This window comes from Oncorhynchus kisutch, linkage group LG2, assembly GCF_002021735.2.
Source record: "Oncorhynchus kisutch isolate 150728-3 linkage group LG2, Okis_V2, whole genome shotgun sequence".
Lineage (NCBI taxonomy): Eukaryota > Metazoa > Chordata > Actinopteri > Salmoniformes > Salmonidae > Oncorhynchus > Oncorhynchus kisutch.
This window is the reverse complement of record NC_034175.2, coordinates 40,775,491-40,802,586: the sequence shown is the minus strand read 5'-3', so window position 1 is coordinate 40,802,586 and position 27,096 is coordinate 40,775,491. Positions and strand designations below refer to the sequence as shown.

The 27,096-nt window shown below is 42.8% G+C and overlaps 1 protein-coding gene across 4 annotated transcripts in view; it reads left to right on the top strand.

The window, feature by feature from the left end:
• The window catches only part of LOC109865907 (pre-mRNA-processing factor 40 homolog A), a 47,912-nt gene that overhangs the window by 10,047 nt on the left and 10,769 nt on the right, over positions 1-27,096 (top strand). For 2 of the 4 annotated variants that reach the window (XM_020454422.2, XM_020454414.2), the window contains exons 2-17: positions 7,527-7,561; positions 8,576-8,653; positions 8,764-8,907; positions 14,031-14,114; positions 16,749-16,767; positions 16,862-16,884; positions 16,985-17,026; positions 17,502-17,612; positions 17,819-17,939; positions 19,926-19,950; positions 20,262-20,486; positions 20,683-20,788; positions 21,889-21,953; positions 22,055-22,219; positions 26,039-26,147; positions 26,661-26,811. In XM_020454422.2, the coding sequence (XP_020310011.2) occupies positions 7,527-7,561; positions 8,576-8,653; positions 8,764-8,907; positions 14,031-14,114; positions 16,749-16,767; positions 16,862-16,884; positions 16,985-17,026; positions 17,502-17,612; positions 17,819-17,939; positions 19,926-19,950; positions 20,262-20,486; positions 20,683-20,788; positions 21,889-21,953; positions 22,055-22,219; positions 26,039-26,147; positions 26,661-26,811 (1,503 nt within the window). The remainder of the gene's footprint in view (positions 1-7,526; positions 7,562-8,575; positions 8,654-8,763; positions 8,908-14,030; positions 14,115-16,748; positions 16,768-16,861; positions 16,885-16,984; positions 17,027-17,501; positions 17,613-17,818; positions 17,940-19,925; positions 19,951-20,261; positions 20,487-20,682; positions 20,789-21,888; positions 21,954-22,054; positions 22,220-26,038; positions 26,148-26,660; positions 26,812-27,096) is intronic. The other 2 variants (XM_031794345.1, XM_020454429.2) reach the window with 1 other exon arrangement.

Below are 27,096 nucleotides of genomic sequence, written 5' to 3'. Positions count from 1 at the left end.
CTTTCTTCTTTAAGGTTGCTGCCCCTATGATCGCCAAACCTATCTCTGACCTTTTTAACCTGTCTCTTCTGTCTGGGGAGGTTCCCATTGCTTGGAAGGCAGCCACGGTTCAACCTTTTATTTAAAGGGGGAGATCAAGCTGATTCTAACTGTTATAGGTCTATTACTATTTTGCTTTGTTTAACAGAAGTGTTGGAAAAACTGGCTTTCTTGATGTCTATACTATTCTCTCTGGTATACAGTCTGGTTTCCGCTCAGGTTATGGATGTGTCACTGCAACCTTAAAAGGTCCTCAAAGATGTCACCATTGCCCTTGATTCTAATCAATGTTGTGCTGCTATTTCTATTGACTTGGCCAAAGCTTTTGGTATGGTACATCATTCCATTCTTGTGGGCCGGCTAAGGAGTTTTGTTGTCTCTGAGGGGTCCTTGGCCTGGTTTGCTAACTACCTCTCTCAAAGAGTGCAGTTTATGAAGTCAGAAAATCTAAATCAAATCAAATTTGATTTGTCACATACACATGGTTAGCAGATGTTAATGCCAGTGTAGCGAAATGCTTGTGCTTCTAGTTCCGACAATGCAGTAATAACCAACGAGTAATCTAACCTAACAATTCAAAAACTACTACCTTATACACACAAGTGTAAAGGGATAAAGAATATGTACATAAAGATATATGAATGAGTCATGGTACAGAACGGCATAGGCAAGATGCAGTAGATGGTATCGAGTACAGTATATACATATGAGATGAGTAATGTAGGGTATGTAAACAAAGTGGCTAGTTCTCTGCTGCCTGTGACTGGAACGAATTGCAAAAATCGCTGAAGTTGGAGACTTTTATTTCCCTCACCAACTTTAAACATCTGCTATCTGAGCAGCTAACCGATCGCTGCAGCTGTACATAGTGCATCTGTAAATAGCCCACCCAATTTACCTTCCTCATGCTGTTTTGCACACCAGTATCTCTACTGATCATTTATCACTCCAGTGTTAATCTGCTAAATTGTAATTATTCACCTACCTCCTCATGCCTTTTGCACACAATGTATATAGACTCTTTTTTTCTACTGTGTTATTGACTTGTTTATTGTTTACTCCATGTGTAACTCTGTTGTTGTCTGTTCACACTGCTATGCTTTATCTTGTAAATGAGAACTTGTTCTCAAATAGCCTACCTGGTTAAATAAAGGTGAAATATATATATATATTTTTTTTTAATGATATAGAGTACAGTATATACATATACAGTGGGGCAAAAAAAGTATTTAGTCAGCCACCAATTGTGCAAGTTCTCCCACTTAAAAAGATGAGAGGCCTGTAATTTTCATCATAGGTACACTTCAACTATGACAGACAAAATTAGAAAAAAATCCTGAAAATCACATTGTAGGATTTTTTAATGAATTTAATTGCAAATTATGGTGGAAAATAAACTTTTGTTATTGACCAAATACTTATCTCAATACTTTGTTGTATACACTTTTTCACTCAAAATCTCACGATACATGGCCCCATTCATTCTTTCCTTTACACGGATCAGTCGTCCTGGACCCTTTGCAGAAAAACAGCCCCAAAGCATGATGTTTCCACCCCCAGCTTCACAGTAGGTATGGTGTTCTTTGGATGCAACTCAGCATTCTTTGTCCTCCAAACACGACGAGTTGAGTTTTTACCTAAAAGTTCTATTTTGGTTTCATCTGACCATGAGATCTTGCGTGGAGCCCCAGATCGAGTACCCAGTTGCACAGGGCGGGGTCAAAGCACTTCATGATAACGGAAGTGAGTGATACGGGGCGGTAGTCGTTTAGCTCAGTGACCTTAGCTTTCTTGGGAAAAGGGACAATGGTGGCCCTCTTGAAGCATGTGGGAACAGCAGACTGGGATAAGGATTGATTGAATATGTCTGTAAACACACCAGCCAGCTGGTCTGTGCATGCTCTGAGGACACGGCTGGGGATGCCGTCTGGGCCTGCAGCCTTGCGAGGGTTAACACGTTTAAATGTTTTACTCACATCGGCTGCAGTGAAGGAGAATCCGCAGGTTTTGGTAGTGGGCCGTGTCAGTGGCACTGTATTGTCCTCAAAGCTGGCAAAAAAGTTATTTAGTCTGTCTGGGAGCAAGACATCCTGGTCTGCGACGGGGCTGGATTTCTTTTTGTAATCCGTGATTGACTGTAGACCCTGCCACATACTTCTTGTGTCTGAGCCGTTGAATTGCGACTCTACTTGGTCTCTATACTGATGCTTAGCTTGTTTGATTGCCTTACGGACGGAATAGCTACACTGTTTGTATTCGGTCATGTTTCCGGTCACCTTGCCCTTGGTTAAAAGCAGTGGTTCCCGCTTTCAGTTTCACGCGAATGCTGCCATCAATCCACGGTTTCTGGTTTGGGAATGTTTTAATCGTTGCTATGGGTACGACATCGTCAATGCACTTTCTAATGAACTCGCTCACCGAATCAGCGTGTTCGTCAATGTTGTTGTTGGACGCAATGCGGAACATATCCCAATCCACGTGATCGAAGCAGTCTTGAAGCGTGGAATCAGATTGGTCGGACCAGCGTTGAACAGATATGAGCGCGGGAGCTTCTTGTTTTAGTATCTCTGTAGGCTGGGAGCAACAAAACGGAGTCGTGGTCAGCTTTTCCGAAAGGAGGACGGGGAGGGCCTTATATGCGTCGCGTAAGTTAGAATAACAAGGATGCAGGGTTTTACCAGCCCTGGTTGCGCAATCGATATGCTGATACAATTTAGGGAGTCTTGTTTTCAGATTAGCCTTGTTAAACTCCCCAACTACAATGAATGCAGCCTCAGGATATGTGGTTTCCAGTTTGCATAGAGTCAAATAAAGTTAGTTCAGGGCCAATGATGTGTCTACTTGGGGGGGAATATATACGGCTGTGATTATAATCGAAGATAATTCCCTTGGTAGATAATGCGGTCGACATTTGATTGTGAGGAAGTCAGGTGAACAGAAGGACTTGAGTTCCTGTATGTTGTTATGATCACACCACGTCTCGTTAATCATAAGGCATACCCCCCCGCCCCTCTTCTTACCAGAGGGATGGTTGTTTCTGTCGGCGCGATGCGTGAAGAAACTAGTTGTCTGCACTGACTCCGATAGAGTCTCTCGAGTGAGCCATGTTTCCGTGAAGCAAAGAACGTTAGTCTCTGATGTCTCTGGAATGCTACTCTTGCTCAGATTTCATCAACCTTTTTGTCAAGAGACTGGACATTGACGAGTAGTATGCTAGGGAGTGGTGCGCGATGTGCCCATCTCCGGAGCTTGACCAGAAGACCGTTGTTGTCATTGTTTTGGGTGGAAGGCAGAACACAGGATCCGCTGTCCTGGTTGGAAGGCAGAACACAGGATCCGCTTCGGAAAGTCATATTCCTGGTCGTAATGATGGTGAGTTGACATTGCTCTTATATTCAGTAGTTCCTCCAGACTGTATGTAATGAAACCTAAGATTACCTGGGGTACCAATGTAAGAAATAACACGTAAAAAACAAACAAAATACTGCATAGTTTCCTAGGAACGCGAAGCGAGGCGGGCATGTCTGTCGGCGCCGAAACAATCTGCTGTCTCAGCCACTGCCTGTCACCAAGGGAGTACTCCAAGGATTGATCCTAGGCCCCACACTCTTCTCAATTTACATCAACAACATAGCTCAGGCAGTAAGAAGCTCTCATCCATTTATATGCAGATGATACAGTCTTATACTTAGCTGGCCCCTCCCCGGATTCTGTGTTAAACGTTCTACAATAAAGCTTTCTTAGTGTCAAACAAGATTTTTCTGCCCTTTAACCTTGTTCTTAACACCTCCAAAACAAAGGTCATGTGGTTTGGTAAGAAGAATGCCCTTCTCCCCACAGGTGTGATTACTACCTCTGAGGGTGTAGAGCTTGAGGTAGTCACCTCATACATGTACTTGGGAGTATGGCTAGACAGGAACACTGTCCTTCGCTCAGCACATATCAAAGCTGCAGGCTAAAGTTAAATCTAGACGTGGTTTCCTCTATCGTAATCGCTCCTCTTTCACCCCAGCTGCCAAACTAACCCTGATTCAGATTAACATCCTACCCATGCTAGATTACGGAGACGTATTTTATAGATTGGTGAGTAAGCGTGCTCTCGAGTGGCTAGATGTTCTTTACCACTCGGCCATCAGATTGCCACCAATGCTCCTTATTGGACACATCACTGCACTCTATACTCCTATGTAAACTGGTCATCTCAGTAAACCCATCGCAAGACCCACTGGTTGATGCTTATTTATAAAAACCCTCTTAGGCCTCACTCCCTCCTATCTGAGATATCTACTGCAGCTCTCATCCTCTACACACAACACCCGTTCTGCCAGTCACATTCTGTTAAAGGTCCCCAAAGCACACACATCCCTGGGTAGCTCATCTTTTCAGTTTGCTGCAGCTAGCGACTGGAACGAGCTGCAAGAAACACTCAAACTGGACAGTTTTATCTCAATCTCTTCATTCAAAGACTCAATCATGGACACTCTTACTAACAGTTGCCTCTACCTTCTTGCCCTTTGTGCTGTTGTCTGTGCCCAATAATGTTTGTCCCATGTTTTGTGCTGCTACCATGTTGTGCTGCTACCGTGTTGTGCTGCTGCCATGTTGTGTTGCTACCAGTCTGTGTTGTCATGTGTTGCTGTCTTGCCATGTTGTTATCGTAGGTCTCTCTTTATGTAGTGTTCTGTTGTCTCTCTTGTCACGATGTGTGTTTTGTCCTAATATACCAGCCTGTTCAACCTCTCTTTCATATCGTCTGAGATCCCCAAGGATTGGAAAGCTGCCGCAGTCATCCCCCTCTTCAAAGGGGGAGACACCCTGGACCCAAACTGTTACAGACCTATATCCATCCTGCCCTGCCTATCTAAGGTCTTCGAAAGCCAAGTCAACAAACAGGTCACTGACCATCTCGAATCCCACCGTACCTTCTCCGCTATGAAATCTGGTTTCCGAGCCGGTCACGGGTGCACCTCAGCCACGCTCAAGGTACTAAACGATATCATAACCGCCATCGATAAAAGACAGTACTGTGCAGCCGTCTTCATCGACCTTGCCAAGGCTTTCGACTCTGTCAATCACCATATTCTTATCGGCAGACTCAGTAGCCTCGGTTTTTCGGATGACTGCCTTGCCTGGTTCACCAATTACTTTGCAGACAGAGTTCAGTGTGTCAAATCGGAGGGCATGCTGTCCGGTCCTCTGGCAGTCTCTATGGGGGTGCCACAGGGTTCAATCCTCGGGCCGACTCTTTTCTCTGTATATATCAATGATGTTGCTCTTGCTGCGGGCGATTCCCTGATCCACCTCTACGCAGACGACACCATTCTATATACTTCCGGCCCGTCCTTGGACACTGTGCTATCTAACCTCCAAACGAGCTTCAATGCCATACAACACTCCTTCCGTGGCCTCAAACTGCTCTTAAACGCTAGTAAAACCAAATGCATGCTTTTCAACCGTTCGCTGCCTGCACCCGCACTCCTGACCAGCATCACCACCCTGGATGGTTCCGACCTTGAATATGTGGACATCTATAAGTACCTAGGTGTCTGGCTAGACTGTAAACTCTCCTTCCAGACTCATATCAAACATCTCCAATTGAAAATCATTTTTATTTTTTTTTATTTTAAATTTCACCTTTATTTAACCAGGTAGGCTAGTTGAGAACAAGTTCTCATTTGCAACTGCGACCTGGCCAAGATAAAGCATAGCAGTGTGAGCAGACAACAAAGAGTTACACATGGAGTAAACAATTAACAAGTCAATAACACAGTAGAAACCAAAGGGGGAGTCTATATACAATGTGTGCAAAAGGCATGAGGAGGTAGGCAAATAATTACAATTTTGCAGATTACCACTGGAGTGATGAATGATCAGATGGTCATGTACAGGTAGAGATATTGGTGTGCAAAAGAGCAGAAAAGTAAATAAATAAAAACAGTATGGGGATGAGGTAGGTGAGAAAGGGTGGGCTATTTACCAATAGACTATGTACAGCTGCAGCGATCGGTTAGCCGCTCAGATAGCTGATGTTTGAAGTTGGTGAGGGAGATAAATGTCTCCAACTTCAGCGATTTTTGCAATTCGTTCCAGTCACAGGCAGCAGAGTACTGGAACGAAAGGCGGCCAAATGAGGTGTTGGCTTTAGGGATGATCAGTGAGATACACCTGCTGGAGCGCGTGCTACGGATGGGTGTTGCCATCGTGACCAGTGAGCTGAGATAAGGCGGAGCTTTACCTAGCATGGACTTGTAGATGACCTGGAGCCAGTGGGTCTGGCGACGAATATGTAGCGAGGGTCAGCCGACTAGAGCATACAAGTCGCAGTGGTGGGTGGTATAAGGTGCTTTAGTGACGAAACGGATGGCACTGTGATAAATCAAGAGTCGGCTTTCTATTCCGCAACAAAGCCTCCTTCACTCACGCCGCCAAACTTACCCTAGTAAAACTGACTATCCTACCGATCCTCGACTTCGGCGATGTCATCTACAAAATTGCTTCCAACACTCTACTCAGCAAACTGGATGCAGTTTATCACAGTGTCATCAGTTTTGTCACTAAAGCACCTTATACCGCCCACCACTGCGACTTGTATGCTCTAGTCGGCTGGCCCTCGCTACATATTCGTCGCCAGACCCACTGGCTCCAGGTCATCTACAAGTCCATGCTAGGTAAAGCTCCGCCTTATCTCAGTTCACTGGTCAAGATGGCAACACCCATCCGTAGCACGCCCTCCAGCAGGTGTATCTCACTGATCATCCCTAAAGCCAACACCTCATTTGGCCGCCTTTCGTTCCAGTTCTCTGCTGCCTGTGACTGGAACGAATTGCAAAAATCGCTGAAGTTGGAGACTTTTATCTCCCTCACCAACTTCAAACATCTGCTATCTGAGCAGTTAACCGATCGCTGCAGCTGTACATAGTCTATCGGTAAATAGCCCACCCATTTTTACCTACCTCATCCCCATACTGTTTTTATTTATTTACTTTTCTGCTCTTTTGCACACCAATATCTATACCTGTACATGACCATCTGATCATTTATGACTCCAGTGTTAATCTGCAAAATTGTAATTATTCGCCTACCACCTCATGCCTTTTGCACACAATGTATATAGACTCCCCCTTTTCTTCTACTGTGTTATTGACTTGTTAATTGTTTACTCCATGTGTAACTCTGTGTTGTCTGTTCACACTGCTATGCTTTATCTTGGCCAGGTCGCAGTTGCAAATGAGAACTTGTATGTATGTATTTATTTTTATAAAGAGGTCATCATGGTTTAAAAGGCATGACATTTAGACATGCGGCTATGAGCTCAACCATGGATGATTTGTTAGTTTTTTTTTAGTTAAGAAAAATGTATTTTCTAGCCACGAAATTGCGTTACAGCTTTTTGCGCAATATTGTGGGCACAGTCTTCAGAAACGTTGGTTCACCTTTGCCCTTTCATTCAGAAGCAAACTAACCAATCACATTGCACGTTATTGTAGCGTGGCTGCTGGATGCGCATCGTGAAGTCAACATGGTGAGTAAAGTGTATTGATAATATTGCTAAATGTTGTATTACTACTAATTTATATCGCCTACTGTATGAAGCGTTTATCATAAACAATTGTTTTATGAATGGGTATTACCCACGTAGCTATCTGTATTGAATTATTTTGGTGTGTTTCTGACTGCAATGTTGTTAGCCGGCTAGCTAGGTAACTTAGCTAGTAGCTAGCTAAACCAACAGTTAGCTAACTAGCATCCATTCCGCTAAAGTTAGCGTGCTGTTGTAAGGACACCTTTTTCATAAGCTAGCAAGTTAAAGTTAAACGAGGCAAGTGGCTAGCGACCTAATAATGTTTTATGTGCAGGATTTAGACGTATGTGGTGTGAACAAATCACGTGTAGTAGTAGCAGCAGCCATATACTTTGCCAGTTAACAAGCTTACAGCCAGCAAAACTAGCTAAGTTAGCTACAAGATGCAAGTAAGCATTGTGTATGCTGATGGATAAATAGCCATTTAGCTAACTATTTATCTAGTTAGGAATGACTTGAATGTACCTACTATCGACAGTGAAAGAATGGCAAGCAGACGCTTCAGCTTCTAGCTAGCTACACCTAGTCGTGGACAGAACTGCGTCTGTGTAGTTGCCTAGTAGGCTAACTAGTTCGTAGTATGCGAACCTGGTTCTGTCCAGGGACAGCTCCTTACCTAGCCCAATATGTAATAACTAGGCACGCTCCTTTCCCAGACCACGATACATGATTGAGTAGAGAGAATAGCAAGAACAGAGATCACTGACATATTCAACTGTTAACATTTTTTGGGGGCAAATGTAGCAAGATGTTATGGCACATACTAGCAGCATGTGTTATGTAGCTAGTTATTTATATAATGTACAATATCAGTACTTGTATCAGAATGTCTTTATGTACCCTACATCAGTACGCCTCGGTTAAATGTTACTGTGCATAGCAGTAAAGGACAGATATGAGCCTTAAAATAAAAGTTATAGTAGTAACTGTATTGGGCCTCTTGTTCATGTCCAGTCTTCAGATGATAATAATGGCCAGAGCCAAGCACCTTCTTTTGCTGGGGTCCCACCCTCAGGGATGCCACCGCCTTTTGTAAGTTGGTGTTGGAAAATCTTCACTGTGTTCCCAATGGCATCTCAAAATGAAGTTACATTGAGTGTGTTGAATCTCACAGCTTTGTTTCTCAATTTTCTCCTGTCTAGATGGGACCACCAGGAATGCCGCCTCATTATCCACCAATGGGAATGCCACCCATGGGACAGAGGCCTCCCAACATGGCTCCAATGCCACCTGGTATGATGCCACCTGGCATGATGCCACCAATGGGAGGGCCACCCATGGGACAGGTGAGCCTACTATCAAGCTTAGATGTCCACTTGGAGTCCCAGAACATAGGCTAGACCTACAGATCAATCATTTTTCCTTTGTTGGAATTTTCCAGTTTAGCGCTAAACAACCTAACTCACCAATATGTAGCCCCGTGTAATGGTTCAATTTTCATTCAATGGTAGCCTATTGATTTGGACCTGAGAACAAGAAAATACAACGTTGGGGTGGGATCAGCTTTGGTTGACTTTCCAGTTACAGTACCTTCAGAAAGTATTCACACCTCTTTACCTTTTCCAAATTTGATTGTTACAAATTGGGATTAAAATGGATATAATTGAACTTTGTTTATGATCTACTCAAAATACTCATGTCAAAGTGGAATATTTTTTTTAAATATATTTTTTGAAATTAATGACACAAACACTAATATCTATATTTGGAAAATCATAATTGGTCGACGTCTAATTCAGATGCAAGCCTCATAATTGAGGAAAATGTATAAAAGAGTTAGGGTAATGTGGCTGAATTGTCTTTTCATGAGGTCACAAACGTGAGACAGAACGGGCTGGGTCTTAGCTGGCTTCTCCACCGACTGTTTCCACATTCTATAAATTAGGAATAATGTTTAGTTCTCCAATTTGGGGAGGTAGGGGTATTTGGCAGGAGAGTTCCTTTGTCTTACTGTGACACGGGCGGCAGGGTAGCCTAGTGGTTAGAGCGTTGACTAGTAACCGGAAGGTTGCAAGTTCAAATCCCCGAGCTGATAAGGTACAAATCTGTCGTTCTGCCCCTGAACAGGCAGTTAACCCACTGTTCCTAGGCCGTCATGGAAAATAAGAATTTGTTCTTAACTGACTTGCCTAGTTAAATAAAGGTAAAATAAAATAAAAAATATATAAAAAAAACACTCTGCATGTTGCAAGGGAAAAGAGAGCCTCTGCCAGGAATTTATGACACTGTTGTAAAGTCACAAAACACAAAACATTTATGACACTGTTGTAAAGTTACAAAACACACACAAAAAAACTAACATTATTCCACTGGGCTATTGTTTGTGTAGATCAGTGGCACAATCTAAATTTAACCCATTTTAAATTCAGGCTGTAACACAACAAAATGTGGAAAATATCAAGGGGTGTGAATACATTCTGAAGGCACTGTATGCAGGCTAAATTAGAAATGTACATGTCTAGATCATTCTTATATATTATATACAGTTGAAGTCAGAAGTTTACATACACCTTAGCCAAATACATTTAAACTAAATTTTTCACAATTCCTGACATTTAATCCAAGTAAAAAATTCCCTCTCTTGGGTCAGTTAGGATCACCACTTTATTTTAAGAATTTGAAATGTCAGTGTAATAGTAGCAAGAATGATTTATTTCAGCTTTTATTTCTTTCATCACATTCCCAGTGGGTCAGAAGTTTACATACACTCAATTAGTATTTGGTAGCATTGCCTTTAAATTGTTTAACTTGGGTCAAGTGTTTTGGGTAGCCTTCCACAAGCTTCCCACAATAATTTGGGTGAATGTTGGCCCATTCCGCCTGACAGAGCTGGTGTAACCGTGTCAGGTTTGTAGGCCTCCTTGCTCACACACGCTTTTTCAGTTCTGCCAACAAATGTTCAATGGGATTGAGGTCAGAGCTTTGTGATGGCCACTCCAATACCTTGACTTTGTTGTCCTTAAGCGATTTTGCCACAACTTTGGAAGTATGCTTGGGGTCATTGTCCATTTGGAAGACTCATTTGTGACCAAACTTGAACTTTCTGACTGATGTCTTGAGATGTTGCTTCAATATATCCACATAATTTTCCTCCCTCATGAAGCCATCTATTTTGTGAAGTGCACCAGTCCCTCCTGCAGCAAAGCACCCCCACAACATGATGCTGCCACCCCCGTGCGTCACGGTTGGGGTGGTGTTCTTCGGCTTGCAAGACTCCCCCTTTTTCCTCCAAACATAACGATGGTCATTATGGCCAAACAGTTCTATTTGTGTTTCATCAGCCCAGAGGCCATTTCTCCAAAAAGTACGATCTTTGTCCCCATGTGCAGTTGCAAACTGTAGTCTGGGTTTTTTATGGCGGTTTTGGAGCTGTGGCTTCTTCCTTGCTGAGTGGCCTTTCAGGTTATGTCGATATAGGACTCGTTTTACTGTGGATATAGATACTTTTGTACCCGTTTCCTCCAGCATCTTCACAAGGACCTTTGCTATTGTTCTGGGATTGATTTGCACTTATCGCACAAAGTATGTTAATCTCTAAGAGACAGAACGCGTCTCCTTCCTGAGCGGTATGACCACTGCGGGATCCCATGGTGTTTATACTTGCGTACTATTGTTTGTACAGATGAATGTGGTACATTCAGGCATTTGGAAATTGCTTCCAAGGATTAACCAGACTTGTGGAGGTCTGCACAATTTTTTTCTGGGGTCTTCTGGGGGCGATTTCTTTAGATTTTTCCATGATGTCAAGCAAAGAGGCACTGAGTTAGAAGGGAGGCCTTGAAATACATCCACAGGTACACCTCCAATTGACCCAAATGATGTCAATTAGCCTATCCAACGCTTCTAAAGTCATTACATAATTTTCAGGAATTTTCTGAGCTGTTTAAAGGCACAGTCAACTTAGTGTATGTAAACTTCTGACCCACTGGAATTGTGATAGTGAAATAATCTGACTGTAAACAATTGTTGGAAAAATGACTTGTGTAAAATAGATGTCTTAACTGTCTTGCCAAAACTATAGTTTGTTAAAAATAAATGTGTGGAGTGGTTGAAAAAATAGTTTTAATGACTCCAACCAAAATGTATGTGAACTTCCGACTTCAACTGTATTTTACATATTTCTGCTGTTTGGAAGAGAATAGGATCTTATGCAGAAAAATATGTTTAAGTATTTAGTCAGCCACCAATTGTGCAAGTTCTCCCACTTAAAAAGATGAGAGGCCTGTAATTTTCATCATAGGTACACTTCAACTATGACAGACAAAATGAGAAAAAAAATCCAGAAAATCACATTGTTAGGATTTTGAAAGAATTTATTTGCAAATTATGGTGGAAAATAAATATTTGGTCACCTACAAACAAGCAAGATTTCTGTCTCTCACAGACCTGTAACTTCTTCTTTAAGAGGCTCCTCTGTCCTCCACTCGTTACCTGTATTAATGGCACCTGTTTGAACTTGTTATCAGTATAAAAGACACCTGTCCACAACCTCAAACAGTCACACTCCAAACTCCACTATGGCCAAGACCAAAGAGCTGTCAAAGGACACCAGAAACAAAATTGTAGACCTGCACCAGACTGGGAAGACTGAATCTGCAATAGGTAAGCAGCTTGGTTTGAAGAAATCAACTGTGGGAGCAATTATTAGGAAATGGAAGACATACAAGACCACTAATAATCTCCCTCGATCTGGGGCTCCACGCAAGATCTCACCCCGTGGGGTCAAAATGATCACAAGAACGGTGAGCAAAAATCCCAGAACCACACGGTGGGACCTAGTGAATGACCTGCAGAGAGCTGGGACCAAAGTAACAAAGCCTACCATCAGTAACACACTACCCCGCCAGGGACTCAAATCCTGCAGTGCCAGACGTGTCCCCCTGCTTAAGCCAGTACATGTCCAGGCCCGTCTGAAGTTTGCTAGAGAGCATTTGGATGATCCAGAAGAAGATTGGGTGAATGTCATATGATCAGATGAAACCAAAATAGAACTTTTTGGTAAAAACTCAACTCGTCTTGTTTGGAGGACAAAGAATGCTGAGTTGCATCCAAAGAACACCATACCTACTGTGAAGCATGGGGGTGGAAACAGCATGCCTTGGGGCTGTTTTTCTGCAAAGGGTCCAGGATGACTGATCCGTGTAAAGGAAAGAATGAATGGGGCCATGTATCGTGAGATTTTGAGTTTATTTTTAATTTTAATTTTACCTTTATTTAACTAGGCAAGTCAGTTAAGAACAAATTCTTATTTTCAATGACGGCCTAGGAACAGTGGGTTAACTGCCTGTTCAGGGGCAGAACGGCAGATTTGTACCTTGTCAGCTCGTGAAAACCTCCTTCCATCAGCAAAGGCATTGAAGATGAAACGTGGCTGGGTCTTTCAGCATGATAATGATCCCAAACACACCGCCCGGGCAATGAAGGAGTGGCTTCGTAAGAAGCATTTCAAGGTTCTGAAGTGGCCTAGCCAGTCTCCAGATCTCAACCCCATAGAAAATCTTTGGAGGGAGTTGAAAGTCTGTGTTGCCCAGCAACAGCCCCAAAACATCACTGCTCTAGAGGATATCTGCATGGAGGAATGGGCCAAAATACCAGCAACAGTGTGAAAACCTTGTGAAGACTTACAGAAAACATTTGACCTCTGTCATTGCCAACAAAGGGTATATAACAAAGTATTGAGAAACTTTTGTTATTGACCAAATACTTATTTTCCACCATAATTTGCAAATAAATTCATTCCAAATCCTACAATGTGATTTTCTGGATTTTTTTCCTCATTTTGTCTGTCATAGTTGAAGTGTACCTATGATGAAAATTACAGGCCTCATCTTTTTAAGTGGGAGAACTTGCACAATTGGTGGCTGACAATACTTTTTTGCCCCACTGCATGTATGTGCCCATGGTATTCAGTGATCTATGGTTATTATAGTTTAATGAGGTAATACAAATGTGATGTGGCTTAAATTAAGGGGCATTTAGTTACCTAAAATAGCCCTCAGTTTTTGTCATTTTGACAATAACTAGGCAATCATTATTCAAATGACAATCCTTTGCTTTATGCTTTTAGTAAAAATGATTAAGACTAGACTAAATCTTAGAAATGGTGCCAAATATTTAAATCACTTTGGTTATACTACTTGCAGTCATCATATGCGATTGCATTATCCGGAAGAAAAGGCTGTGTGATCCGGCTGCCTGACTGAGAAATGGGGCTCAGGAGGTGGCGAGGAGCTGCAGATTGTAGCGTCACCGCTTCAGAGTACAAGCCGAAGCTCGATTCGCTCTGTACAAGACTGTCAGTCGCTCTCACCCGTCACGGTGTCTCTCACTGTGTATTAATACCCAGCGTGCGCCAGGCGGGAGGGAAATGAACGGGTCAGATGAATATTTCATGATACTCTTTTATTAGATGCCAGGCATGATGCCACCTATGATGCCCGGGATGATGATGCCACCTCGCATGCCAGCTGCGACGATGCAGCCAACAGGACCGGTAAACTGACTCGCCTTACTGTTCTGCTTCACACTTTAAAAATAGAGCCCGCAAGCTGTCACGACTGACATTAGCATAACTAACACGGCAAAGTGTAGGAACACTTACCAATATAGACATAGGCCACCAATATAGAGGGATTAATATATGCATCACACAACCTGAATGTGTACATCCCATCTCCCATATTAAGTATACACTCCTCATTATAAAAATGTAATTATGCAACTTATTGTCTTCTTTGAATCTACGTGTACACTTTACAAGATCATTTCAATCTTAAATTGGAGAAAAGTCAAAGAAACACCTTGTTTAATGGAACATTTCCTCCTCCAGGAGATGGTTGAGTGAGTTATGAAAGGGTTCTCTACATTTTAGTCTGTTTTGCTTTCGACAGCAGCCAGCTGTTTAACTCGATGCACTTAGACCTGCCAAATAAATGTTTCACTTGTCAACTGGGATGCATCAAGGCTGGAGAGAAGTTTGTCTTCATGTTAGAAGCTCAAAGGTACCGTGTTGTGTTAAAGAGCAACTGCCCCTAAAAACCAATGTGGCGTCAATGAGTCTAACATTTTATTATACAGTAAAAATGTACTACAAAGTGTAAATAGGATAATTTTGTTCATAAAGTCAGCCTCATCCAAAACTGAGTTTTGTGAGACTTGTAGTTGTGACTGCATAACAATGTAAATTAAGGTTGGGTTGGTTTCAATTCTGCCCACAGCTGGCAGCACACAAGTAATCATCCATTACAAGTAATCATCCAACCCAGTTCCGCTAGCGGAACCCCTCGCCAACAGCCAATGAAATTGCAGGGCGCCAAATACAAATCAACAGAAATATCATAAATCAAATTTCTCATACATACATGTATTAGGCACAATTTTAAAGATCTCATTCTCGTTAATCCAGCCACAGTGTCTGATTTTCAAAAATGCTTTACAGCGAAAGCTCCACAAACGATTATGTTAGGTCACCACCAACTCACAGAAAAACCCAGCCATTTTTCCAGCCAAAGAGAGGAGTCACAAAAAGCACAAATAGAAATAAAATGAATCACTAACCTTTGATGGTCTTCATCAGATGACACTCATTGGACTTCATGTTATACAACGCATGTATGTTCGGTAAAGTTCATATTTATATCCAAAAATCTTATTTTACATTGGCTTGCTACGTTCAGTAGTTCCAAAACATGCAGTGATATTGCAGAGAGCCACATGAATTCACAGAAATACTCATTATAAATGTTGATGAAAATTCAAGTGTTATGCATGGAACTTTAGATAAACTTCTCCTTAATGCAACCGCTGTGTCAGATTTCAAAAATACTTTACGGAAAAAGCATAATCTGAGAACGGTGCTCAGAGCCCAAACCAGCCAGAGAAATATCTGCCATGTTGGGTAGTCAACATTATTCATAAATAGCATTATAAATATTCACTTACCTTTTGATCTTCATCAGAATGCACTCCCAGGAATCGCAGTTCCACAATAAATGCTTGTTTTGTTCGATAATGTCCATAATTTATGTCCATTTATGTCCAATAGCTTCTTTTGTTAGGGCGTTTTGGTAAAAAAAAATCCAAAATTGCGTTCGGGTCCAGTCGGATGAAAAGTTCAAAAGTTATATTACAGGTCGAAGAAACTTGTCAAACTAAGTATAGAATCAATCTTTAGGATGTTTTTATCATAAATGTTCAATAATGTTCCAACCGGAGAATTCCATTGTCTGTAGAAAAGCAATGGAACGAGAGATACCTCTCATGTGAAGGCGCGTGACTGAGAACGAGGCTGCAGGCAGAACCTTTAGTCAAACAGCTCCCATCTGAAACAAAGTTCTAAAGGCGGTTGACATCTAGTGGAAGCCTTAGGAAGTGCAAAGTAACCCATGTCCCACTGTGTATTCGATAGGGGTGAGTTCAAAAACTGCAAACCTCAGATTTCCCACTTCCTGTTTGGATTTTGTTTGGTTTTTGCCTGCCATATCAGTTCTGTTATACTCAAAGACATCATTCAAACAGTTTTAGAACCTTCAGAGTGTTTTCTATCCAATACTAATAATAATATGCATATATTTGCATCTGGGACTGAGTAGGAGGCAGTTCACTCTGGGCACACTATTCATCCAAATGTGAAAATGCTGCCCCCTATCCCAAAGAAGTTAATGCATGTTGTAAAATTGGGTTGACTTTGGATATTCTTATGGGGCAGTTAGAGACCATCTGTAAATTACACAATGTACATGGTACAATATGTTAATTTAAACAGCTCCAAATTTCAGTTACTTAACCTCAACCTAACTATAAATTGTAGAAATACATATGCATCTATTGAAAGCATTTAATGACAACTAAAAGTTGTGCCACACGAAAATATTGTCTCATTTACATTGTGTAATTTATTGACGGCCCCTTAACTAGCCCCAGAGAGAGGCTATTCAAAGTCAAAACAACTTTGCTTCAGACCATCCGGCTGAAGCGAATTAGCTAAGCAATTTAGTTAACTCTTTCTACCTGCGAACACACACACACACACACGAGACACCCACATGAAACCACACCAGTTTTCCTTTAATGAAACAAATTTGGGTCATAATAATTTTGTTAACTAATGAAGATATCTCTTCCACAGCCTGGAGTGGACACAACTGGTAAGGCTGAAACAACATTCTTGAAAAAAATACAAAAAAATTGATAATCTGAGTGATTTTAATGAATTTTAATTATTGCGTTGTTTTTTTATAGTCATCGCTATGCCTGGAACAGTTGTAAGTACAACCTATTTTCTGTGGATAAGTTAATTTACTGTAATGATTCTAGCACTATATAAATTACCGAACCTACTATAATATATCTGTTGTTCAACAGGGTACCACAAATGGCTCGCCACAGGATGACCAACCAAAGAATGTTAGTGAACATGTCTTTAAGTGGAAGCCTTTACTCTTCCTGACCTCAAATGAACCATTGTTTTCTGTCTGAAGATATAGCCTTAAAGGAAAGATTCACCCATTTTGAATGTTATATTGTTTTTGTGCGGCTCTGCGCGATATTCTGTTGATTCCCGGGGTCATTTCATGTTTTCGTGTATATCAGAGCTATTGCCATTCAAGCAGGCAGAAATTCAGACGTTTATGACAAGTTTTGCATATTATGAATAGCTCAGATAAACATGAAATTATCCCGGGAATCGATGAAACATCACTCAGAGATCCACAAAAAAATGATATAACACTCAATGGGCGAATCTTTCCTTTAAAAACTTTCACACTTACTGCTTGCTTAAGGCTTTGAAGTATAATAATTTCCTTGGAAATTTAGAATTTGTATCACAGTGCCACCTGTTGTCGAGTGCTTAATTAAGGCAAAGTGTTGTCATCCTCAGAAGTCTGTGTGGACAGAACATAAGTCCCTGGATGAGAAGACCTACTACTACAACACAGAGACCAAGCAGTCTTCCTGGGAAAAGCCAGACGACCTGAAATCTCCTGCAGAAGTAAGGCCCCACACATGACTGTGTCCCAAATGACACCCTATTCCCATAGAGCTCTGGTCAAAAGTAGTGCGCTATATAGGGAACTTTCCACACTGTTTTTGCATTAACAGTAGAGGCCATTCCCAGACTCTAGCTGCTGCCACAATTTGTCCCCACTGTATTGTGGAGCGTTTCTAGATGTACTGTTTTCACTTTGTGTTTTGCAGCAAATGCTGTCTAAATGCCAATGGAAGGAGTACAAATCAGACAATGGGAAGGCGTACTACTACAACTCCCACACTAAGGAGTCCCGGTGGACCAAACCCAAAGAGCTTGAAGATCTGGAAGGTGAGCCGGGCATTAATGATCCTTTTCTACTCTACTGTAGCGGACTGAGCCCGTATCCACAAAGCATCTCAGAAAACGTAAAACCTGTTTAAAAACAAAAAAGCTCCCAGCTCAGTGTAGGTTTTAGGATGATGGTAAAGACACTGCCCAGACAAACTCTGAGCCAGGTGAAAAATCAACTCCTAAAAGTTTCTCAGCTGATATCACAATATTTTGAGGTATCACAAAGATTGTGAGAACGCTCATTGACATTGTTGCAAATGGTGGTGAACCAATCGTGATGAGGCATCGCCAGCTGTAAACTCTATAGCACACTTCAGACAACCACAGTGAATGTGACTACATCAAACATTGCAATGTTAAGTGAATAACATGATGTAAGTAATTGAAAGAAACTGATTTGTTTATTAGCCTAGTGGTTATAAGTATTATGCATATCATGTGAAATTGTCAAAAGCGCTAGAGATACTGTCGCATGTACAGTACATTTGGGAAAGTGTTGCTGCACAGCTATTTTCAGGTCTCTCCAGAGATGTTCGATAAGGTTCAACTCCGGGCACTGGCTGGGCCACTCAAGGACATTTAGAGACTTCTCCGGTGTTGTCTTGGCTGTGTGCTTAGGGTCATTGTCCTGTTGGAAGGTTAACCTTCACCCCAGTCTGAGGTCCTGAGCAGGTTTTCATGAAGGAACTCTCTGTACTTTGCTCCTTTCATCTTTGCCTCGATTTTGACTAGTCTCCCAGTCCCTGCTACTGAAAGATATCCCCACAGCATGATGTTGGCACAACCATGCTTCACCGTAGGGATGGTGCCAAGTTTCTTCCAGATGTAACACTTGGCATTCAGGCCAAAGAGTTCAGTTTTGGTTTCATCAGAACAGAGAATCTTGTTTCTCATGGTCTGAGAGTACTTTAGGTGCCTTTTAGCAAACTCCAAGCAGGCTGTCATGTGCCTCTTACTGAGGAGTGGCTTCCGTCTGGCCACTCTGCCATAAAGGCCTGATTGGTGGAGTGCTGCAGAGATGGTTGTCCTTCTGGAAGGTTCTCCCATCTCCACAGTGGAACTCTGGAGCTCTGTTAGAGGGACCATTGGGTGCTTGGTCACCTTCCTGACCAATGCCCTTCTCCCCCGGGCAGCCAGCTCTAGGAAGAGTCTTGGTGGTTCTAAACTTCTTCCATTTAAGAATGATGGAGGCCACTGTGTTCTTGGGGACCTTCAATGCTGCAGAAATGTTTTTGTATTCTTCCCCAGATCAGTGCCTCGACATAATCCTGTCTCGGAGCTCTATGGACAATTCCTTAGACCTCATGGCTTGGTTTTTGCTCTGACATGCACTGTCAACATTATATAGACAGGTGTGTGCCTTCCCAAATCATGTCCAGTCAATTGAATTTGGCAAAGGAAGGCTCCAATCAAGTTGTAGAAACATCTTAAGGAGGATCAATGGAAACAGAATGCACCTCAATTTTGAGTCTCATAGCAAAGAGCCATTAAATAAAGGTTACATTTAAATAACTAATACAAAATATTTAGAAATATCAAAACATTTATTTTTAGCAACTCCAAAGCAATTGCGTGTGGGGCAGAAACCACTGACTCGCTGCACTTTTCTATTATCAAGGCGCCTGCTGTAACTGGTTAGGACAGCTCACGAGGTGTCCTAAATATCTGTCAACTAGGTGTGACACTTACTCCTACCCATAAGAGTAGGAGTAAAATGTCTCTTCTCAGCACTTACGACCAATTTTCTACTCATAAGACGCTTTGTGGATACGGGCCCTGGCCAGGGGAAGCATTTACTCATCCTCTAGGCCAGTGTAAATGGTAGCGGTGTCATCAATGGATATAAACAGCTATTGGTAATGATAGATCAGCCAGCACTTTGCACAAACTCTTCTTAATGCCATTCATTCTTAATGCGTAGGCATTCAATGCGTAGGCATTGTTAACATGCGTTTCTTTCCTCTTTTTTAATTTATTTTTTAGCCATGATAAAAGCTGAGGAGAATGGGTAAGAGCTGCTTATTATTACCAGTGCTCAACAAACTTTGTCGCCAAAGCATTTTACTTTGTATCACAGCCAATTACCTTTTAGAGCATAAAAGATCTTTGTAGATGACGGAACACATTACCTTCATCAAATGATTAAAAAAAAATTATCCTTTTTAATATTTTGATCTATTATTTACAGATATGTGTGAATGGAATGACCTGATTTCATTTTGACATATTTGAGAGGCACTCTCCTGTTATGTCTAACAACAACATGGTGGATGATGCTGTATAAAGGTCCACCGTCAATAACAACCAAACTGATTACAGGATGGCGGAGGTAGGTGCTCCTGGCACTGTCATCATCACCCCCAACCTTCAGCTCGACAGCGCTGCTTCGATGGCGACCATGATGATGGAAATGCCGGCCATGAGGCCAGCTCCAACCGTCTCAGTGGAACAGATGTCCCTGGTGCCCATGCTTGTAGCTGAGGTCAACACTGACTCGCCTGTCAACTCCACAGAGGACTTGGCCGGCATGGAGGCCTCAGCCAGGTTGGTACTACAGACAGACCCTTTAACCCCAGAGAGTTTAGAGACAGGCTCCCAGCACAGGCTACAATGAACTCACCAGGAATAGCAAGAAAGCACGGACTCGTTTACCTATTTCCCTACCAAAAACATGATTTTGTTTTTATCTTAGGACAATGGTAAGGTCTTTCTCTTTCCTTTCTGTCTTTCTTTTCTTTAGTAATGACGCCTCAAAAGAGGAGAGGCCAGAGCTGGTGAAGAAAACGTACAAGTGGAACACGAAAGAAGAGGCCAAGCAGGCCTTCAAAGAGCTCCTGAAGGAGAAGGTGAGCCTTCCGGGATGGGTTTTTATTACTCCCCGGCTCCTCAGTCGTGGCTCCTGCGTGAATCATCAGCATGCATCATCTCAATGATCGTTTCGAAATTACAATCTGAACATTACATCAATACAACGAGCACATAAAGGCAAAGCACGGTCATCGACTGTGTCCATGAAGCCCTGCAGCTCTGCTAGCTAGCCGTCATCATGAATCACACCCACACACTTCTGTCTGAGAAGCACTTTCACTGGGTTTGTAAATAAGGTGCTCAACGCGCTATGACTTGACTGTAATAAAGCTGGAGTGTCCTCCCGACCTAAAGATTGTTTACCAAAATGGCCCTCTTGGACTCTAATTAATCCATCTCGCTCAGCGTGAGCACTCTCTGGGTCTTTCGCGTGATTGCTAAGCCTCGCCGCTCCTCCTGTTGCCATTGTGGCGACGGATGTGTTGTTTTTGACCAAGGTGGCTCGGCGTAGCTATATTTAGGTACTTTTAATTTGGCACACAACGCTTGCCTCTGAGATTGCTCCTTGCCGTTTCCCTGCGAGCTCTTGATGGCTCTGTCTTTGTGATTGGCATTATTGGATGAAAGCACGTGTCCGGATTAGGACAGCGGATGTTGACGTGCTCCACTGGATTAGAATAACTCTGGTTGCGTTTTGAAATAACAGTCTATTCCCAGTTTAGTGCGCTACTTTTGACCAGGGCCTGTAGCCTAACTAGTGCATTATATAGGGAATAGGGTGTGTCTCTTGGAGACAGACGGACTAAAAGTAACCGTAGCAACTATTAGTAATTAAGGAAAATGAATCGCCGTGTCTGGAACAAGCCAGAGAATCGCATCACCACTCCTTGTTGCATCTTTCAGATAGGCTACACATGCATACGGGTTCCTCTACACGGGTGCATAGATTCAATACATAGGCTACTCCCAGCATAATCTATTGTTTACTGTTGATGGAAATGTGAGCTGTCCTCTTACACAGTTTTGCTATATATAAGCTGTGATGCAGATTATACAGCTGGGTTGATTTGTGTTGACGAGAGTACTTTATATTTTTCATTCAAATCTTAATGCTCGATATACTCTTTCTACATGTCAGGGCGTTTCATCCAATGCGTCTTGGGAACAAGCCATGAAAATGATCATCAATGACCCACGCTACAGGTACCCACCAACTTCCTCAGTTTTCTGATTATGCTAATGTTCGTCCATGAATATTAAACAACGTCTCTAACCAGCTGTTTGTCCCTATTTCTCATTTGAAGTGCTCTGCCGAAGTTAAGTGAGAAAAAGCAGGCCTTCAATGCTTACAAGGTGCAGACGGAGAAAGAGGAGAAGGAGGAGACTAGGATCAAGTACAAGGAATCCAAGGAAACGTATCAGCGATTTTTGGAAAACCACGAGAAAATGACATCTACAACCAGATATAAGTAAGTACCTTTCTTGGTCAAGTCAAGGTGTGTCCCAAATGGTACCCTATTCCCTATATAATGTACTGCTTTTGACCAGGGCCCATAAGCATAGGGTGCCAGTTGGGATGCAGGCCTCAGTCTTTATACTTCTACATTTCTGTCATTGATATGTGCTTCCTAGAGTTGCTAATATGTGGAGATATTGAGATGATCAATAAAATTGTATTTTTAAAAATTAAGTTATTTAAGCAATAAGGCCAGAGGGAGTGTGATATAGGGCCAATATACCACGGCTAAGTGCTGTTCTCAGGCACGAAGCATTATAAACTGGGTGGATCGAACCTTGAATGCTGATTGGCTGACAGCCGTGGTATATCAGGACGTATACCACGGACGGGTATGACAAAACATATATTTTTTTTACTCTTCTAATTTCATTGGTAACCAGTTTATAACTAGGTTTGAGTGGCGTAGCACTGCATCTCAGTGCTAGAGGCGTCACTGCAGACCCTGGTTCGATTCCAGGCTGTATCACAACCGACCGCGATTGGGAGTCCCATAGGACGGCGCACAATTGGCCCAGCGTCACGCCGGAGTAGGCTGTCATTGTAAATAATAATTTGTTCTTAACTGACTTGCCTATTTAAATAAAGGTAAAATAATAATAATAGCAATAAGGCACCTTGGAGGTTTGTAGTATATGGCCAATATACTACAGCTAAGGACTGTATCCAGGCACTCCGCATTGCGTCGCGCACAACAGCCCGTAGCAGTGGTATATTGAGCATATACCACAAACCCCAGAGGTTCCCAATTGCTTAATTATATGCCCAGAGTACCAATAATATACCTCCACTTAATCTTTGACGCTGACCATTCTGTTGTGCAGTTGTTGTGGCCAGTCCATGGCCCATATCTAGCCATACCAGACTTATTATTAGCAGGGGGAAAACATTTTTTATTGTCACGTACACCGGATAGGTGCAGTGAAGTGTGTTGTTTTTACAGGCTCAGCCATAGTAGTACGACGCCCCTGGAGCAAATGAGGGTTTAAGTGCCTTGCTCAAGGGCACATCCACAGATGTTTTCACCTCTTCGGCCCGGGCATTCGAACCAGCGACCTTTCTGTTACTGGCCCAACGCTCTAACTGCTAGGCTACCTGCCGCCTGACAAACCCTAATAGATGAGTAAACACTAGTAGTACACAGACTGAATAACTCATCAGGCAGATTGGCTTCTGAACTTCCCCATCCATCCCTAAAACGAAACATTGCTTTATCAGATAGGTTGTAGCATTTTGACTTCCCCTGCATGTGAATCCACCACATTACCATGCAGGCTCTCGCTCTCTCTCCCCCTACTTGCTCGCTCTCCCCCCTACACCTCTCCTGTCTGTCTTCCTGGGTGTGAAAGGCACTGACATGGCTCCAGGCGAAGTGATCAACCTTGACAACCAGCCAGTTTGTGCGCACGCTGGCCTGGCTTAAGAAGGGGGGGGGGGGACATCCGGGTCATCAGACTGTGTCTTTATTCCTCTTCATGTTTTTAGGACTCACTCATTCTAGAAATACTACTACTCTGCCTGCCTCCCTGGTAGCGTGGAGATGATGAACTTGATATGGTTTCACCGCGTTGTGACGTATTTTGAATCCACGTTTCTTCTCATGAAGAATTGTAGGCAAATGTTATGTCTTGTAAAAGTTTAAATTCAAATGGTCCTTTTTTTGGACAATTGTAATCATCTCCAACAATGGCAGCAGTGCTTTGAGCTGGGCGAGCAGCAATAGTGATGGTTTTAGCTTGTGTAATGCTGCCCCCGTGGGGAGCAAAGTGTCGTTGCATTTGGAGTCTAGATTTCCAACTTATTCCTTAATGATTTTGGGAATCTTGCAACGGGATATCTGAAAACCTGGGAAAGTTAGCGGAATTTCGCAACCCTATTTATCATGCATGGCATTTTATTCATTTTTATTGAGAGAGGGAGGTCATGAGCAGATGAGCATCCCACATTTTTCAGCATGTTTAAAGAAAAAAAGATTTAGACAAACTTAGATTTTTTTGGCAGGGACTTATACAGAATGCTACCCTAAACAACATAACCTTCACTCCAAACCTACAACCTGATTTTGGATGGAATTACCTGGAATCATCTGGAATGCTTCCTACACCCAAGGATTATTATTCTCAAATAACACTCGTTCTGCCTGTCATATTCTGTTAAAGGTCCTGAAAGCACACACATCTCTAGGTCGCTCGTCTCTTCATTTCACTGCAGCTAACGACTGGAACGAGCAGCAACAAACACTCAAACTAGCCACTTATCTCAATCTCTTCATTCAAAGACTCAATCATGGACACTCACTGACAGTTGTGGCTGCTTTGCGTGATGTATTGTTGTCTTTACCTTCTTGCCCTTTGTGCTGTTGTCTGTGCCCAATCAAATCAAATTTATTTATATAGCCCTTCGTACATCAGCTGATATCTCAAAGTGCTGTACAGAAACCCAGCCTAAAACCCCAAACAGCAAGCAATGCAGGTGTTGAAGCACATTGGCTAGGAAAAACTCCCTAGAATGGCCAAAACCTAGAGAGGAACCAGGCTATGAGGGGTGGCCAGTCCTCTTCTGGCTGTGCCGGGTGGAGATTATAACAGAACATGGCCAAGATGTTCAAATGTTCATAAATGACCAGCATGGTCAAATAATAGGTCTGGGACAGGTAGCACGTCCGGTGAACAGGTCAGGATTCCATAGCCGCAGGCAGAACGGTTGAAACTGGAGCAGCAGCACGGCCAGGTGGACTGGGGACAGCAAGGAGTCATCATGCCAGGTAGTCCTGAGGCATGGTCCTAGGGCTCAGGTCCTCAGAGAGAGAGAGAGAAAGAGAGAGCATACTTAAATTCACACAGGACACCGGATAAGACAGGAGAAGTACTCCAGATACAACAAACTGACCCTAGCCCCACGACACATAAACTACTGCAGCATAAATACTGGAGGCTGAGAAAGGAGGGGTCAGGAGACACCGACGATACCCCCGGACAGTGCCAAACAGGCAGGATATAACCCCACCCACTTTGCCAAAGCACAGCACCCACACCAATAGAGGGATATCTTCAACCACCAACTTACCATCCTGAGACAATGCCGAGTATAGCCCACAAAGATCTCTGCCATGGCACAACTCAAGAGGGAGGGGGGGGCAACCCAGACAGGAAGATCACATCAGTGACTCAACTCACTCAAGTGACGCACCCCTCCTAGGGACGGCATGAAAGAGCACCAGTAAGCCAGTGACTCAGCCACTGTAATAGGGTTAGAGGCAGAGAATCCCAGTGGAAAGAGGGGAACTGGCCAGGCAGAGACAGCAAGGGAGGTTCGTTGCTCCAGAGCCTTTCCGTTCACCTTCACACTCCTGGGCCAGACTACACTCAATCATATGACCCACTGAAGAGATGAGTCTTCAGTAAAGACTTAAATGTTGAGACCGAGTTTGCGTCTCGCACATGGGTAGGCAGACCTTTCCATAAAAATGTAGCTCTATAGGAGAAAGCCCTGCCTCCAGGTGTTTCCTTAGAAATTCTAGGGACAATTAGGAGGCCTGCGTCTTGTGACCGTAGCGTCTTAGGTCTCTCTTTATGTAGTATTGTGTTGTCTCTCTTGTCGTGATGTGTGTTTTGTCCTGTGTTTATTTTCTAATCCCATCACCCGCAGGAGGCCTTTTGGTAGGCCGTCATTGTAAATAAGAATTTGTTCTTAACTGACTTGCCTAGTTAAATAAAGGTTAAATGAAAAATACTACTAATAAAAAAACTGTGGTTGTCTCTGTGTGAACCAGGAAAGCAGAGCAGATGTTTGCGGAGCTCGATGTGTGGAGCACCGTCCCAGAGAGGGACAGACTGGAGATCTATGAAGACGTCCTGTTCTACCTAGCCAAGAAGGAGAAGGTCAGATTTATTGCCGTTAGGCTGCCTCTTTTGGGTATTTGGCATTTTATTAGGATCCCTATTTAGCTGTTGCAAAAGCATCAGCTACTCTTCCTGGGGTCCACATGAAACATGACATAATACAGAACATGAATAGACAACAGCTCAAGGACAGAACTACATGAATAACTAGAGTCAGCCGGGCTTGTTTTTTGGAGTGTGGTGTCACAACTACCAGTTTATTCTCTTCCATCTACATTCACATCCCAACATTTTATCCTATTTCTAATTAAACATTTCTATTTACAAAATAAATGTATTGTGAGGATAATAATGTATTTGATCCCTAGCTGTCTGAAGAACGGAGTATTACTATCAGGGTTGGGATCAATTCAGGGAGACAAAATGTCTGTGTACTTCCTGAATCGAAATGGAATTGACCCCAACGCTGGTTACTAAGGACATTATCTGTCAGAATGTGTTGACCTCCTCTTTACTCTGGTCTGTTCCATCTTTGTTGTGTGTGGGGTACAGGAGCAAGCCAAGCAGCTGAGGAAGAGGAACTGGGAGGCTCTGAAGAACATCCTGGACAACATGGCCAACGTGACGTACCGCACCACCTGGTCCGAGGCCCAGCAGTACCTGCTGGACAACCCCACCTTCGCAGAGGACGAGGAGCTCCAGAGTACGCTACCCACTCATTCATACTATCTGCATCCCAAATGGCACCCTATTCCCTACATAGTGCACTACTTTTGACCAGAGCCCTATTTGGGACACAACCTTTCTCAGAGCTCTGCATTCATTTAACTAAAGCAGCAGAGCTGTTACTTGTGAGTCATAAAAACAAGGGGAGGTGGTGTCTGTCTGTGAGTTTGAATAGGTGAATGACTGAAAAGGCCAGGTAACAGAAGTTGGTGAATGACTGCCCTGTCCAGTCAGGTGCTGTGGTTTGCAGCGTGTGCCTGTG